The sequence below is a fragment of the Erpetoichthys calabaricus genome, chromosome 1 (genome assembly GCF_900747795.2).
Source record: "Erpetoichthys calabaricus chromosome 1, fErpCal1.3, whole genome shotgun sequence".
Lineage (NCBI taxonomy): Eukaryota > Metazoa > Chordata > Cladistia > Polypteriformes > Polypteridae > Erpetoichthys > Erpetoichthys calabaricus.
In genome coordinates this window covers 296,485,734-296,503,618 of record NC_041394.2, presented here as the reverse complement: position 1 = coordinate 296,503,618, position 17,885 = coordinate 296,485,734, and the positions used below count along the sequence as shown (strand labels likewise).

The following is a 17,885-nucleotide window of genomic DNA, read 5'->3' as shown; positions in this document are numbered from 1 at the left end:
TGAGGTGGATTCTATGATGAGACTAAAACTGAACTTTTTGGCCTTATTTGGCCTGGTGTGTGTTTGGGTTGTATGTGTGTTCGTCCTCTGATGCGCCCTGTCCTGGCTTTGTTCCTGCTTTGTGCCCTATGCTAGCTGGGATAGGCCACAACACCTCCCCACACACTGGTCTGGATTAAGAGAGGTTTGGAAATAACATGACTTCTGTTATTTGATTACTCCTCACATCTCAAATGTGACATCACAATTACAAGTCTAACAACACTTTCATTATGTACACACATAACATGACATATTTAAACACAGTTAATCTTAGGGTCTTAGTAGCATCAAATTCAAACCAGTAACCACCAATGGAGGAGTGTCAGTTCATCAGAGAGCCCACTTACACTCACACACACACACACACACACACATAAATAATGGGCCAGTTTAAAATCATCAATTAATCAAACCCTTACGATTTTTGGAATAGAAAGCAGAAAATGGAGTATTCAGAAGAATACACATGCAGACATAGGGAGAACCGGATGTGGGTTTAAACCCAGGAAACAGCAGGACTTACCACCATGGAACTGTGTTGCCAGGTATATATTAGTGATATAAATTAAAAAATTAACATTCTGGAAACTGTTTAATCCAATTCAAGTTCAAGAGATCTGAATCTTATTCCAACAACACTAGGTGGGAGGCAGGAGATATACTTGATGGGGTACCAGACCATTATAGGGCCCATTCATGCTCACACTCATGCTCAGACTAGTGATGGTTTAGGGCTGCTAATCATCCTCACCAGTACATCTTTGAGGATGTAAGAGGAAAACCAAATCACCTGGAGAAATACCCACATGGACAACAACTAGGTGATGGATTTGAATCCAGAATCTCTAAAGCAACAATGCTAAATGTTTTGCTACCATGGTGCTTCAATTCCCATATTCGGTATCAGGCCTGATAATATTTTGTTGTACACAATAACAATTCATATTTAATAAATACAACATCATCTTCTTGCATACAGTGGCTGATGTTCAAAAGTTCACAGTAATCACACTGCTCTATTTATAACTGTAATGGAAGTTGTGTCTACAAAACAAAAAAACATTGCTCTACATTGCATGTTTTGCACAAAATCTTAACCTTTAAGTTCGAAGTCATTAACGGTCACTAACAATCAGCTAGTTCTCACCAGGTCCTAAAATTTACAAAATCCAAACACAAATGACAAATATGGCTTAAAAGGTTTCATTTTATCATTTTGTATTAAGGTAAAAAAATAACCAACATGCAGAAGCCACATTTGAAAAGTAGTTTAGAATTTGCTCTGATGGCAGAGTCATTTCTCCTGAATAAGTTGTTTTGCTTTTAGAGCTACAGTGTTTCTGTGAAAACCATTTCTCAAACTATTTACAGAAAAAAAAAAATCATACAATGTTTGAACCAAAATTTGATTTATTGGTCAAACAAAGAGAAAAAAAACCTAAAGTCATTATTATGAACATACTTGTATAAAATGGATATGATGTCTTACCTGCGGAAGGTGGGAGATGCAATATCAGGGTACTTTGAACCCGGCTGCCTCAAGCCAGTCTGGCTGGTTGATGTAGGACTAGATTTAGGAGAACTAGACAATGAAACGCTTTCTGAATCTGAAACAGTTACTTTCTCTTTCTCTTTATCTGTCTGATTGATGGTGACAGGACTTGATCTTCCAGAACTGATTTTGTTAGTCTCTCTACGTTTATTACTGGGCGTGCCAGCTGACTTACTGCTGACGTTCGAGTCAATACTACTAGAACTTGATCTGTGTCCTCCTCTGCCCACAATGCCACTTGTGCTGGACTTGTCAGGACGAGGCAAGCTGCGATACTGTAGAGGGGTTTTGGAGCTGATCAGTAAAACGCCATCGTCCTGGTTTTGAGAGCCATCTAAGCTTGTTTTACGTCCTCCACTTGTTTTTCCAGAGATTGCAGAAGACTTTGGGATCTTCCCAAGGGTGGCTGAACCACTTGTCACAGTTGCCCCACTAGCTGTAATCAAAGAAGCAGACCCTGTACCAGTCTTCTTAAAACCAAAAGATCCGGTGGTGGGTGGCCTTGCAATACCTGATGGTGGTTTTTTTCCTTCATCCCCACTGCTTTTTCCAGCATCAGAGGGTGACCGCTGTAAGTCTGTGCTTTTTGAAGGGGTTTTAACTTTTTCTGAAGCCTTGGCATCATCTGTTTTCCCTGATAATTCAAAAGAGGAAAAAAATCTTAAAAATGCATTAACTAAAGTAAACGATAAAACATTCATCTATCTATCTATTTTTCTAATCTGCTTCCGCAGTTAAGGGTAGTGAAAAGCTATTTCCTACCCCAACAGCTCTTGGAAACAAGGCATAACCCAGGCTCGATAGGGCACCAGTCCATTACAGACTCCTACAAGCACATATCCACAATTATTTGCATGGAAACAATTTAGACATGAGGTGAATGCGCTGACCCAACATGGACATTAATATATATTCTGTAGGGCAGTGTATATTGTAAAATCGATATGCTATAAAACACTTTTTATAGTACAGTTCAAGTAAAATTGTTTCCAGAACACTATTCATGGTGTTCTGGATAGATTAACCTAATTGTGGATTTTAGTTATGACACAAAAAAAACCACAGGTAGCCTAAATCAAAAGCCATGAAATCTGAGAGCACTTGTAAATTATCCTGCATAAAATAAATTTGAAATGATTTTTAAATATGAAAATCAATTTGATAAAAAAATCACATGAAACCAAATTACACATATAAATAATGGTTTTTGACCAAAGATTTCTATGTCATATGAATTTGCATATAATGCCCAATTCCAACACTTCACAATAAATTAGTGAAAGATTTTGTTTCTAAATAGTTTTCTCCTTTCTATCATAGGATTCAGGTGGCAATTAAGAGTAAACCCGTTCCCACAGATGGGCTTCACTTGAGCCTTTGCCACTAAAAATAATTAAGGCAGAACTGCTCCTTATTATTTAAAAAAATAAAAAGATCAAATGAAACAACAGGACAGAACAATGGATAAATGGAATCAGTTACTAAACATTGTAGTAGATACTAGTAATTTAGGACCTTAACTCATAATTCTTTTTGTTAGGATTAATATCTTTTTTGGATCAAAATGTTTCTGTTGTGTTCCTAAGGCATTGATTGCATAATATTTCAGTTTTTCTTACAGCTTCTGTCATTACAAATTTGACCACGAGATGCAAGAACTAACGATCCATATCAAGACTCCAAAGTGGTAGGTACGTATAATTACTTTTCAGATCTGACACTCCTTCACATAAATCTTTATCAAGTTCACATTGCTTCGCTCACTATGCAGAGGTCACTTCTACCATATGCCAACCTACATTGTTGTGTGTCTTGTTAAAAGCAAAGTATTAACGATTTCACGAAATAACACAGTTTATAAAAGATGCTTCAGATTTTCTAAAGGGTCAACAGAGTCATAATGGATTAAAATGGCATATTCAACAGGAAACACAATTTGAGAAAAATTGTTTTTTAGGCTCTAAGTAGGCCTAACTCCAGCATGATACAATGCATTAGTTAATTAATGCATCTACTATATCATAAAATGCTAAGGCCTGTGTCTGAGTCCAATCGCTAGGAGTAAAGGCATAGGAGGCACACTCAGAGTTGGCTTCAAAGACTGGAAGTATAAAAGTGAACAGGAGGTCAGCAAGACACTTTGAACTGACAGATTCTGATAAATTGGCTCCAATCAAGAGAGGTTCAGGCACACAAGGATTACCAAGGAATGGTGCTGAAGGTGTGTATAGAAGAAGATATGTACATTTTTTTCAGTGTATTCAATTAGCTGTCTTCCACAGGTAGCATAGCTAGTTCTTGTTTTTACAAAGCACTAAACAAAAGGCTTAATACTAATTAGAAATATACAGTATATTTTAGTCGTAGCTTGGATAAGTTGGGAGTTGGTTGGTTGTAATGTTACTTATTTCAGTTAGCAGACAAATTCTGGGCTTGCTCCCCATTTTATTGTTATCTCTATTAGAATTGCTGTAAAGAATATCTTGCAAAGGACTAGTATTCCAAACTGTGTTTGCATATGTGCAACTGCAAGGAAGAAGAATTCTGATGTCTTAGTAATTTATGGCAAACAAAGTCACTAATTATATTTTGTTGTTTATAATCATAGTTAACCCATCCTCAAAAACTTGTGTCATGTAATATATTTACACTTGTACTTTAAGAAGCCTGTTAACAGCATAATGTCATGGTTGTATGGTGAAAATTAAAATATTTTGGCTTGCTGCTTGATAGTTAGAAAATGAATAACATACAGTAGTTATACTCTACTTCCAGTTTCATCTTTTAAACAATTCATATTAAAATGGGTACAATGAAATACCAACCTGGAGTTTTAAGAGATCCAGTTGAAGCTTTAGTTCTTGGTGGAGTTATTCCAATTTGAGCCGTCATTCCTCTTCTCCATGACCCTGTGTGTGATACTGGCAATCCTGTTTTCTGGCCTCCTTTCTCTAAGTCATCATAAAGGTTTGTGGATGTGCTCTTCCAGTTTTTGCTGGAATCCATATTGCTGTCAAATTCTTCTTCTTTTTTCAGTTCTTCAGGGTTCAGCCATGTACTGTCATTGTCTGGGACTGTGTGCTTCTCTGTGTCAGTCTTCAGCTAAAAAAAATAATTTGGATAAAGGTTTAGGTCTTTGTAAATAATTGATTTTCAGGGAGCTCTGGTTAATAAAACTGCAGGATTCTGAGTCCCTGATGAGCTTTGAATTGTGTATTGGCTCAGGTGCCACTACCGCTGAACAGCTAATTAAATTGTAAGGCAACTAATCCATCCACACAGATAGAGGGCTAGAGTACTACCCATTACAGATGTAAAGCCTTGGGCATAATTGAAGTACAATCATACTCAAACTGATGTAAAATATTCTGTATTTGTCACTTTGTTATTTTGAACCTTTTCTTAATAAACACAATTCAACTATAATTAGCAGTATTGTTGTGCTGCAGGTAGTGCCTGAAACTCTGGTTCTCTTTGAATCTTAGGTGCCCTCTGTGTGGGGATTGCATTGAATTTCTATGTATTGTAAGCACAGGTCATCTCTGCTTTCCACCCACAACCCAAAGAATGCACAGTTAAGTTCACTGGCAGCTCTAAATTATCCTGCGTTGAGTGTGTGAGAGAGGGTGTGTGCATGGGTGTACTCTGTAATGGACTAGTGTTCTTTCTGGCACTGCATTGTGACTGCTCCTGGAAAATGAATAGACTATCTGAGCCTTATAATAACAAATATTTTTCTAAATCTTAATACACTTAACTCATAGGAGATTTGTGAAGAACAGAATATACCACATAGTTTCTTAATAATTAGCAGATATTCACAGTAAATGTATGGATTCAAAAGTTAGCAAATGAATCCACCCTTTGACCATTAAAAAAAAAAGACAAAAACATTAACTTAACTTATATCTTTAAAGCCATTCCACACTAAAATGAAAAAAAGTAAATAACTTGACCAACTGACTTTTACTAATGAATGAAATAATAGATCTTAGAATTGAGGGAGAATTATGAAAAAATAATAATGTACTAAACTTGCACTGGAGACTGAATTGTCTCTTCTTCAATATGAGAATGCTTATGATCTACCTTTCATAACTAGCTGTGTTACCAGGCTTCATCCGGGATATTTACTAAGACATTGTGCTTCAGTTCTAGTGCCATTAATCAGATATATCAGAAGTACTTTGTAACTAACTGAGTACTTTTCTGTATACAATATTTGTGGTTTTTTTTAAACAGGTGTTAACGTTGTTCAGTGGAGCACCCGACTCTTGAATACGCCACATACAATTGGCCACTGAATTCAAACGGGTTATTAGTAGGAATAATGGGAATATGGAGTATAAATATAATTCCACCCTAATAGCACAACCTGAAAAACGGTAGTTTTAACAGAATTGAATGTAATATAGTGAATCTGTAATCTTGTACCTTTACATAGTTTTGGAGGGTTTAGAACAAAATCACTGAATCTTGGTTTACTTTAACTTATTAACAACACCATTGACTTTTACAGGCTACACATTTACATTTGCCATTCAATGAAATGACTGTTTTAAGCATTGTGCAGAAAAAACAAGTGAAAAGAAATAATATCATGCATTAAGTACAATGTCCCAGTGCTTGAAGTGGAACCAAATTACTGAAGGCATTCTATTTAGGTGGTGTCTCGCTCCTCCTCACCTTTGGCTATTATTTTTACATGACAAGTGGAGTCTGGAGTGCTGTGATACACTAATATATGATTGAAGAGTGGGGGTTGTCTCCCGTGAACTTCAACCTCCTCAATAAAAAAAATGACATTCAGTCGCCAAGCAGGGTTAGAGGATACTGAACAGTATAGTAAGAAATATTGACAGTATCCTAAGTAAAAATTGAAAGAGGTGCTTCACTAAAAAGAACTGCAATGTTCACCTTCAGCGGCACGGTGGCGCAGTGGGTAGCGCTGCTGCCTCGCAGTTGGGACACCTGGGGACCTGGGTTCGATTCCCGGGTCCTCCCTGCGTGGAGTTTGCATGTTCTCCCCGTGTCTGCGTGGGTTTCCTCCGGGCGCTCCGGTTTCCTCCCACAGTCCAAAGACATGCTGGTTAGGTGGATTGGCGATTCTGAATTGGCCCTAGTGTGTGGGTGTGTTTGTGTGTGTCCTGTGGTGGGTTGGCACCCTGCCCGGGATTGGTTCCTGCCTTGTGCCCTGTGTTGGCTGGGATTGGCTCCAGCAGACCCCCGTGACCCTGTGTTCGGATTCAGCGGGTTGGAAAATGGATGGATGGATGGATGGATGGATGTTCACCTTCTCTATGTGCTGCCCATAGGGGACTTCTGGCTTGTGTTGTACGCTGGGCTGGTGGTGAAGTGGACTAGTACACTGTAATGGCACTTTATTGTTTCTGCTTTGCGAACCAGAGTGCAGCTCACATTGCGGGCTGACCTCTGCAATACTGCAAACATTTTACCACCAAGAGCCATCGTGAAGAGTCAGAAGAGGCCACAAGTATAGGGAGTATTATGTGTGCCCAAGATGCAATTTGCTAAGCAGGTCTTCTTTAAGCTTCACAGAACTTTCGTCCTTGGTCTCACTTCTGGTAGTGACCTTCATTTGCGTTAACCAGCTGCCTCACATTTCTGCGCAACTGCAGAAAAAAGGACGTGGCCCCTTATGAAAGCCCATTTGCTAAAGCATTATTACCAACAAATACAAAAACATAAGTTGGCTAATTTGTTTTCTTTCTACAATGTCACCAGATTTCAACTAAATCAGTCAAAGCGTAGATTTTGAAGTCTGTTGTTGTGATGGTTTTACCCCTAAATACTGATATATTGAAATTCCCTCTCTTAGTGCATGCCTTAGATATACAATCCTGGCAAATTTCAGCTTTTAAAGTAAATGGGAAATAGTTTTTTGGTTGATGAGTGAGTGAGTGAGTCAACTTTGTAGTATATACATTAATACCAAAAGACAGAAAAAAAAACATTGACGGCGATGAAAATGTGCTATGCCTCCTAATGTAGAATTTTAAAGCAAAGCAATGATAATTGTTTGTAAACAAAAACATTTATTCATATAGAACATTTTCATATAAATGGTGTAGCTCAAAGTGTTTTACAAGATGAAGAAAGAAATGTTTATATGAAACAAAAATAAGACTAGGCAATATTAAGTAAAACAAAGAATAAAGTAAAGTCAGATGGCCAGAAGGACAGAAAAAACAAAATTGAAGATGGGCTTGAGAAACTGATCTTACTTTATTCTTTGTTACTTAGCATTGCCTAACTGGTTGTAAATTACAAAGGTATTTTATTAAGCAGAAAATCTTTTGGAATCACTCTAATTATTACACTCTAAAATACACAATGTGAGGAATATGCAAATGAAGTAAATGGACTGGGAAAATTATCACCACTATTTGAAGAGTGAGATGAATGTCAGTAAATTACTGTACATAATGATTTATGTTCTTTCACACCCAGGAGATGTTTTGGCAGGCAAGTTTGACCTTCAGCTGTTTGGTGGCTTTATAACTCCATCCATCACTTCATTTTCCAACCCACTCATCCAGTCGAGAGATACTTTTAAGATAATCATTTTTATGTTCTATAAACCACAACTGCAAACATGATTCAGTTGTTTATTTGTGTGTTAAGATTTTGGGCAGTGAAAAGACTATTATACATCTTCATAGTACAGAAGAAAGAACGTGTGAACTACCCTACAGGACACAGAATCAAAAATAAACTGTCAGTATTTTAAACGTCACTGTAAATATGAACATATCTTATTGTTTCATACTATTCACAACTTAGTATATGATGCACCTTGTACTACAGATTAATGTAAATTATGGTGGATAAATTAATACATTATTTGGGCTTTACAGACATTAGCAATTAATGACTTAATATTTTAGGTTGAATGTTAAAAATACTGTCATACCAAATGTATTGGAATGTGGTTTTATATAATTTCGACTCTATACATGAATTGATTGGTATTATTAATGTGAAGGACACAGTCAGTGGGAAGCTTCAGAAAGAAACAATACATAAAGACCCACAAACATAGTGACAACAATATATGATGAAAGGCTAGAGATAAACCTGAAAAAGGAAAAGCAGCCAAATATTTATTTTGTATTTTTCTTTCCCTATTTTTTCCTATTGCAAATATGTGCCTTTAACAGTATATAATAGCAAAATGAGCAATTGAAACATATTTCTCTTTTCATAAGATCAACAAATATATATACATATACATATATGTATATATGTATACTAGGGGGTTCGCCCCCTGCTCACTTCGTTCGCCAACCCCCCCAGCCTGTACTACATGCCAGCCACTTCTCATCTCTGCCGCTCGCGTTGTGAAGAGCTTGAGGCTATGAAACAGCAGCACTAAGTAAGCACTATTAAAATTACCTGTGAGCTCTTTCCCCGTCTTGGTGAAGCTGCAATATTGGAATATGAGCTGACTGATGAAGTATTCAGGTCATCTGTGCTAATATTGTCCAGTGTATCACTAAGGCCACTGCTAACCGAGCTGCTATCATCCCAACTGTAAAGATAAGAAAAAAATAATATAAATAAAATTATTAACTCTGGACTTAATAATGATTTATTATTGTAAAAATGCAATACTGGACAAAATAAGTATATATTTTTCTAAAAACATTTTATTTTATAAACATTACATACCTTGTAGTACTGAAACAGTAAAACCCAAGCAATTTGTAATGCAGAGTAATTTATATTTGAATGTATTACATTAAAGGAAATTCAGATTTATTTCTAAAGACAGTACTTGTAATTTTTAATGTAAGCAACAACTTAGAATTTGAATTTATGATAAAAAAAAATGGATTGCTGTTCATTGTATTGCTCTTTTAGGTAGCTCACAGCCCTTAGCAGGACTAGTTTCTTTAGGCAAAACAGAATGGTGATTGTGCAACTGTGGCAGGCTTGCCCTTTTTATAGGCTCCACCGCAACTGGCAAGGAAGCTGTTCATTTAAATGATGGAATGCCAGGTCATACTGCTGCTGTCTCATCGCTGAATTCATGGCAGATGCAAGACTGAGCGATGTCATAATACACTGTAACACTGCTTGCCCTCACTGACCCGATGGAATATTGCTCTTTTAGGCATCTTGCTTGTCATTATCATAAGGACTGCTCAGTTTTGCCACATGAGAATATTGCGACTGTGGTTCTCTCACCCTTTTTACAGGCGTTCCTGCAACTGCCAGTGAAGCTGCTCATTCAGATGATGGAATGGCAGCTCATACTGCTGCCTGTTGCCGACTCAACACTGATGTCATTCTCATTCCTGCCTTTCCACGCTGATAACAGAGTCAGCACCATTACAATATTAAAATTTTCAAGCTTTATATTTCTGAACAAATTTAAAGGTTTTTCAAAATCATTCACATCATAATTAAAAAAATATTTTAATTTGTGCTCCCCCATGACTCTGGCATGGATTAAGCATATTAGAAAATGACATGACATTTTAATTTGTGTTACTGTTACCTCCAAATAATTAAATCTTAATTTCTTTCATAATAAATACATTTTTTTACACAGTACAAAACACAAAAATGTTCAGATTTCAAGGTCTTTGTCATTTCCATCATTAAAAGGAAAACAAAGTACATCTATAATAATAAAAGGCAAAGCCCTCACTGACTGACTGACTGACTCACTCACTGACTGACTGACTGACTCATCACTAATTCTCCAACTTCCCGTGTAGGTGGAAGGCTGAAATTTGGCAGGCTCATTCCTTACAGCTTACTTACAAAAGTTAGGCAGGTTTCATTTCGAAATTCAAAGCGTAATGGTCATAACTGGAACATATTTTTTGTCCATACACTGTAATGGAGGAGGCGGAGTCACGTATCGCGTCATCACGCCTCCTACGTAATCACGTGAACTAAAAACAAGGAAGACATTTACAGCACGAGTCACACGCGGGAACGAAGGTAAATGACGTTAATTTTTGACTGTCTTTTAATACTGTGTAAGCATACATATTAACACATGTGCAATTAAACGTGTGCATTTATGGGGTGATTTCTCAGGCTTAAAAGCTCACCTTTTATCAAACGCGGGAACAAAGGTAACTGACGTTGTTCACTGTCTTTTAATACTGTGTAACCATACATATTAACACATGTGCAATTAAACGTGTGCATTTACGGGGTGATTTATCAGGCTTAAAAGCTCGCCTTTTACTAAAAAGGTAAATGCAAAACTATTTTCAATCAGTTTATTGAAACGCTCCCGTTAAGGATTGCAATAACATATTCGCGAGATAAAAGAACGAAGTAGGGGGAAATGGAGGAAGAGCCGCAAACAGCGAACAGCAAAAAATTAATTAAACAATTGAGAACGGAGCGAGTTAAGCATACAAGCATGTTCATAAGGGAAACAAAGCACGGTGTAAAACGTAAGTTTAAATTAACTTTATAGAAACGCTCCCGCTGCGGATTGCAATAACATATTCGCGAGATAAAACTTTAATGAGAAGACACGAGGTATAAACGAACCACACGCCGTGGCGCAACGTTAGGGGCAACAGTTTCAACCATTCTATGATCTGCTTCTCGCAACTGAAAGACGGCACATGGCGGATGTTAGCCGACTTGCTGACCGCAACGTTAGGGGCTTCAACTCTGGCGCTGACGCCACATCTCAGTGCCAACACTTTGCAGACTCTACTTAAAAGACACGCCCTCCTCACTGGACAGTTAAAAAGACCAATCAAACTAACGATGACATCAAGTATTACCCAATCAAAAGTAGGAAAGGAGGCATCTTCATAAAATAAGTGTGGGATGATTTGCATGAGACGCTGCTTTAAAAAAAAAATTATAAAAAAATACGGGATAAATCCCGTCCAGTATTGATTCAAAACGGGACGCGCAATTTCATTCTCAAACGCAGCACGATTCCGTATTTTAAAGGACGGGTGGCAACCCTACAGTGCCAGGTAACCACCCATACAATCACATTGTGATTCAGACTAGGAATGCAATGAATGTAATTACCCCGATCTACATACAAGGCAAAAGTCTTGCAACATTCAAAGATGATGGTTTGGGATAAGTACACCATACAACATAAAAGAGCTTATGAAGCCTTGAACCGAAAAAAGCAAGATCTCAGAGATCGTAAAAAAAAAAATAGGAGGTAATGTCGTTTTACTCGCTGTAGATTTTAGTCAAACATTACCAGTTATTCCACGAGGGAGACCAGCAGATCAACTCAACGCGTGTTTAAAATCCATACTTCTCCCACGCTCGGTTATATGTCGCGTGTTCTCGGGTAGGTGCACCAAAAAATGTATACATTTAAGCATGTAATGGGCAAACAAAAAATGAGGTATACCCGAAGGCACTGCAGTAGTACTTAATGTAACTTTACTTCTTAAATGTTAATGTTTTACTGTTTAATAATTTATACGCTTCTTATATGTTGTTCAAATTCTTTTATCAAAATACCACTGACAGCGCAATGCACGATAACATGGAGTGAATACACCATACGCATCCGACCACGGCTGCCCTGCTCTGCGCAGATAGGAGTTGATTCTACAATAAAATAAAATAAAGATAAAAAGAGTAAAACAATCATCACCCATAAAGCGGATAGTAGACGTGACGTACTATATGTGTACTACATTTCAAGTGTATAGGTGAAACGGTTTGCGAGCTACAGGTCATTTAAAATCCTGGACAGACACAAAAATTGCCACGGTAGCAAATTACAGAAGAAGATTTTACTGTTTAATAATTTATATTTATATGAAAAGTGCTTCTTATATATTACTTCATAATGCACTTAATGTTTATATTGATTTCTGTGTTATTAAAACTGCATGTATGTGTGTATATGTATATATATATATATATATATATATATATATACTAGCAAAATACCCGCGCTTCGCAGCGGAGAAGTAGTGTGTTAAAGAGGTTATGAAAAAAAAAGGAAACATTTTAAAAATAACGTAACATGATTGTCAATGAAAGCCCGTTTCAGTCAGTAAGTCTTATGTGTGTGTTTATGTATGTGTGTATATATATGTAGATGTGTATATGTAGATATGTATATATATGTATATGTATATAAATGTTTATGTGTGTGTGTATATTATATATATAATATATATATATAATATATATATATATATATATATATATATATATATATATATATATAAAAGACAGCAACAGTTATAACAATGACAACACAATTACATTGACAATCATGTTACGTTATTTTTAAAATGTTTCCTTTTTTTTTCATAACCTCTTTAACACACTACTTCTCCGCTGCGAAGCGCGGGTATTTTGCTAGTATATAATATAATGAAAATTTTCATTGTCAAATCATATCCCCTCCCTTCATTACAGTAAATTTTTCTCAACAGTCTATGAGCTTCTGAATCCCTTCAGAGTAAAGCTTTCTGGTTGAGTCAGAAGCCAGTGGTAAGCTGGTAGACTGTATATAAAAGTAATATTTTTCTGTGAAACAAAAACAATGGTGAGTTACTCCTAAACTGGTTTATGAAAAGTGTATTATTAGGGGAGATGCAAGGGTGATTTTTATGATTAAATATTTTTTAAGAACATCCGATGATGTTTGATTGAAGTTATCAAAAATACATAAAGCATAGGATCATTTGCTTGTTGGGTCAAATTTATTAGGCTTTAAAAAGAAAGTGATAATACTGTCAGAGGATTTTTAAATCAGACAGACAAGGGTGGTCAGGAAAGCAGTAAAAAAACCTAGAGGCCAAAATATAGATTGTTTCTAGGCTCAGAACAAAGGACAGTTAAACACTTTTCACAGAGATATACTGGCTTAAGAGATTAGACTATGAAGAGAAGCAAGAGGCTACAAGGAGAAAACGCATCACTAAGGTAGATCCAAGTCCAAAAGGTATAGCCTCTTCGATAGATAGATAGATAGATAGATAGATAGATAGATAGATAGATAGATAGATAGATAGATAGATAGATAGATAGATAGATAGATAGATAGATAGATAGAAAATGGCAGTATGAAATACCTTTCCCCTGTCAGTGTGAAAGTAGAGATACCACAAATGGAGCAGTATGTATATGTTTTGTGCCACAGAAGGGGAACAAGAAGGAAATGCAATGTTTGCTGGCCACTAGAGGGCACACAGCCCAAGATGGGAGCATATGGAGCAGTCTTGGCAGCTGTATTGCTGCCTTAGTGACCTGGTATTTTAAGGGCAATAAAATATCCACGGTGGCAGGCAAGCACTGACCTGAGACCTATAGCATGCATAGCTGGGACAAACGTTGGGCAAACTGCAACTGGTTGGAGGTTGAGATTCAAAGGTCTGAGGAGAGAGCACAAGGAAAGAAAAAGAAAGATGGGAGATAAAGGCAGTGCTTTGTGGTGGTTCCGTGAAAAGCAGGTGGGTGAGCCACTTCACTGAAAGGACAGGAAACCAAGGCCCAGAACAGCAAATTATTGTTGATTTCTTTCTTTCTTTCTTTCTTTCTTTCTTTCTTTCTTTCTTTCTTCTTTTTGCAGTAGGGTGGAAAAACTAATTTCAGGACTTTTATGTTGTTTAATCTGCGTATTAATAAATAAATAAATGTTAATTCTGCGACTCGCTCTCTATGTCAATACAAAGTGTTGTAACTCCGGACATGTAAGCGTCAAAATCTCCACTTGCTGCAGGGACATCGAACTGTTGGCCATAAGTTTGCGTCCCTATTACTTGCCCAGAGATTTATTACTTGTTGTTATTGTTTATATCCCTCCTTGGGCGGACGTGGAGACAGTGAGTGACATCATCCATTCTGCTGTTGCTAAGTTACAAACGCAGCACCCTGAGGCGCTTGTGCTAATCGCTGGAGATTTTAAACATGTGACGCTGGACAAAACATTACCTGCCTTCTCCCAGTATGTGGACTGTAACACCCGGGGAAATAAGACTATTGACTTACTGTATGCAAATGTTAAAGATGCATACAGCACCACCCCGCAGCCTGCGCTTGGGAAAGCAGATCATAACCTGGTTCTGCTTCAGCCTCACTACAAACCAAGAGTGAGGGAGCTACCTACAACCACACACGCTCATTCAGGAAGTGGTCCCCTGAGGCAGAGCAGGCACTGAGAGACTGCTTTGGAACTACAGACTGGGATATCCTGCAGGGATCACATAGTGAGAACATTGAGGAGGTTGTTGACTGCACTACTGACTACATCAACTTCTGTATGGATATTGTAGTTCCAGTAAGAACAGTACGCTGCTATGCTAACAACAAGCCATGGATTACAAGTGACATCAAGGGCCTTTTGAACCAGAAGAAAAGGGCTTTTAAAGGCGTGATCAGCATGAGCTCAAGCGCGTGCAGAAGGAACTCCGAGTCCAGCTCAGGGCGGCAAAGGAGCAGTACAGGAGAAAGCTGGAGCAGAAGTTGCAGAATAACAGCATGAAGGAAGTGTGGGATGGGATGAAGATCATCACTGGCTGCAACTCGAAGCGGGGTGCCACCATCGAGAGAGACGTGAAGAGAGCAAACCAAATGAACAACTTCTTTAACAGGTTTGACCACCCTAACCCACTCTCACCTCGGAGTAATATACCCTCCACCCATCCTTCTGCTGATACCAGCATAGGAGAGACATCCCCACCCACAATTACAGCAGCGCTGGTGATCAAAGAGCTATGGAGACTTCGTGCCAGCAAAGCAGCGGGTCCAGATAGAGTATTGCCACGACTGCTGAAGGTCTGTGCATTGGAGCTGGGGAGTCCTCTACAGCGCATCTTCAACCTGAGCCTGGAACAGGGGAGAGTCCCGAGGCTTTGGAAAACATCTTGTATCACCCCAGTCCCAAAGGTATCACGTCCTAGTGAGCTGAATGACTTCCAGCCTGTCGCTCTGACGTCACATGTGATGAAGACCATGGAGCGGCTGCTACTTCACCACCTGAGGCCACAGGTATGCCACGCCCTCGACCCTCTGCAGTTTGCATACCAGGAGAAGGTGGGAACGGAGGATGCCATCATCTATATGCTACACCGATCACTCTCCCACTTGGACAGAGGCAGTGGTGCTGTAAGAATTTTGTTTCTAGACTTCTCTAGCGCCTTCAACGCCATCCAACCTCTGCTCCTTAGGGACAAGCTGACAGAGATGGGAGTAGATTCACCTAGTGGCATTGATCGTGGACAATCTTAAAGACAGACCTCAGTATATGCGTCTCGGGAACTGCAGGTCTGACATTGTGGTCAGCAACACAGGAGCGCTGCAGGGGACTGTACTTTCTCCGGTTCTGTTCAGCCTATATACATCGGACTTCCAATACAACTCGGAGTTCTGCCACGTGCAAAAGTTCCCTGACAACACTGCTATCGTGGGCTGAATCAGGAGTGGGCAGGAGGAGAAGTATAGGAACCTCATCAAGGACTTTGTTAAATGGTGCGACTCAAACCACCTACACCTGAACACCAGCAAAACCAAGGAGCTGGTGGTGGATTTTAGGAGGCCCAGGTCCCTCCTGGACCCTGTGATCATCAGAGGTGACTGTGTGAAAAGGGTACAGACCTATAAATACCTGGGAGTGCAGCTGGATGATAAATTGGACTGGACTGCCAATACTGATACTCTGTGCAAGAGAGGACAGAGCCGGCTATACTTCCTTAGAAGACTGACATCCTTCAACATCTGCAATAAGATGCTGCAGATGTTCTATCAGACGGTTGTGGCGAGTGCCCTCTTCTACGCACTGGTGTGCTGGGGAGGCAGCATAAAGAAGAAGGACGCCTCACGCCTGGACAAACTGGTGAGGAAGACAGGCTGTATTGTAGGCATGGAGCTGGACAGTTTGACATCCGTGGCAGAGCAACGGGCGCTCAGCAGGCTCCTATCAATTATGGAGAATCCACTGCATCCACTAAACAGTATCATCTCCAGACAGAGGAGCAGCTTCAGCGACAGACTGCTGTCACTGTCCTGCTCCACTGACAGACTGAGGAGATCGTTCCCCTCCCAAACTATGCGACTCTTCAATTCCACCCTTTTAAACGTTAACATTATTCAAAGTTGTTGTCTGTTTTTACCTACATTTTTATTACTCTTTAATATTGTTTTCTTTGTATCAGTATGCTGCTGCTGGAGTATGTGAATTTCCCCTTGGGATTAATAAAGTATTTATCTATCTATCTATCTATCTATCTATCTATCTATCTATCTATCTATCTATCTATCTATCTATCTATCTATCTATCTATCTATCTATCTATCTATCTATCTATCTATCTATCTATCTATCTATCTATCTATCTATCTATCTAATAAAAATGCTAGCTTAGAATAACAGAGTGAAAAACTATAAAGCATTTAAAAAGATTGTACTTAAAGTGCCTCTAAAATTTTAATTTCAAGTAATTTATAAAGGATATAATCTGTGATGGGCTGGTGTCCTGTGCAGGGAATGCTCATGCCTTGCACTCAGTGCTTGCAGCAATAGGCCCCAGCTTTTCCACAACCCTTCTCTGGAAAAGCAGGTGCAGAAAGTGGCTTTACGGATCGGTAAAGGATATAATATTAAGAAAAACAATGAGGACCGATTGTGTGCATTTCATTGGTTAAGAAATGGCATAGTTTAGGTATTCTTTTGGCAAACTTTCACTGGATATAATAGCTTACAACTCTCTACATCTGAGGCTATAAAAGTTATGAAACATTCTTTCTGCTATTCCTTACTTTCCGTTTTGCTTTAAAGTACTTCTTTCTTTTTCCAATACCCCATTATTTTGTTTTAAAATTTCACATTGCTTGCATTCTGACTTTTTCTCAAATCCTTTTTTCAATGAGGACCACAAGTACGTAATGTTATGAAAACAGTAAAATGAATCAAACTTTGTCACATCAGTACCAGCATTTGTCACATATACAGAGTGTAGTGTGAGACAGATATTAGAGAGTCATAAATTATGAATGGGAAGGACAAATTTTTTGAAAGGAAAAAAATTATAAGGGGTCATTAATAGAAATGAAAAAACAGAAAAGAGACTTAATAGAACATGTCAGTGCTGAGGTGAAAGACCAGCAGTTGAAGATAAGAATAAAATATCAGCCAATTTATTTTTTGAACTAGAATATTAAAATGTTTAATAATAAATGGTGGTGTGGTGCAACAGTGACATTTCAGAAACATCATTAAAAAAACATAAGAATACCTGCCAAAAAGATTCCCATTAAACTGGGGCTGACGAGCATTCAGGTAGGATCAAATTAGTGA

General features: G+C 38.3%; 1 protein-coding gene across 1 annotated transcript in view; it reads right to left on the bottom strand.

The window, feature by feature from the left end:
- The window catches only part of nav3 (neuron navigator 3), a 573,826-nt gene that overhangs the window by 124,625 nt on the left and 431,316 nt on the right, over window positions 1-17,885 (bottom strand). Inside the window, 3 exon segments of the mRNA XM_051926210.1 lie at window positions 1,532-2,228; window positions 4,420-4,696; window positions 9,011-9,146. Of these exon segments, the coding sequence (XP_051782170.1) occupies window positions 1,532-2,228; window positions 4,420-4,696; window positions 9,011-9,146 (1,110 nt within the window).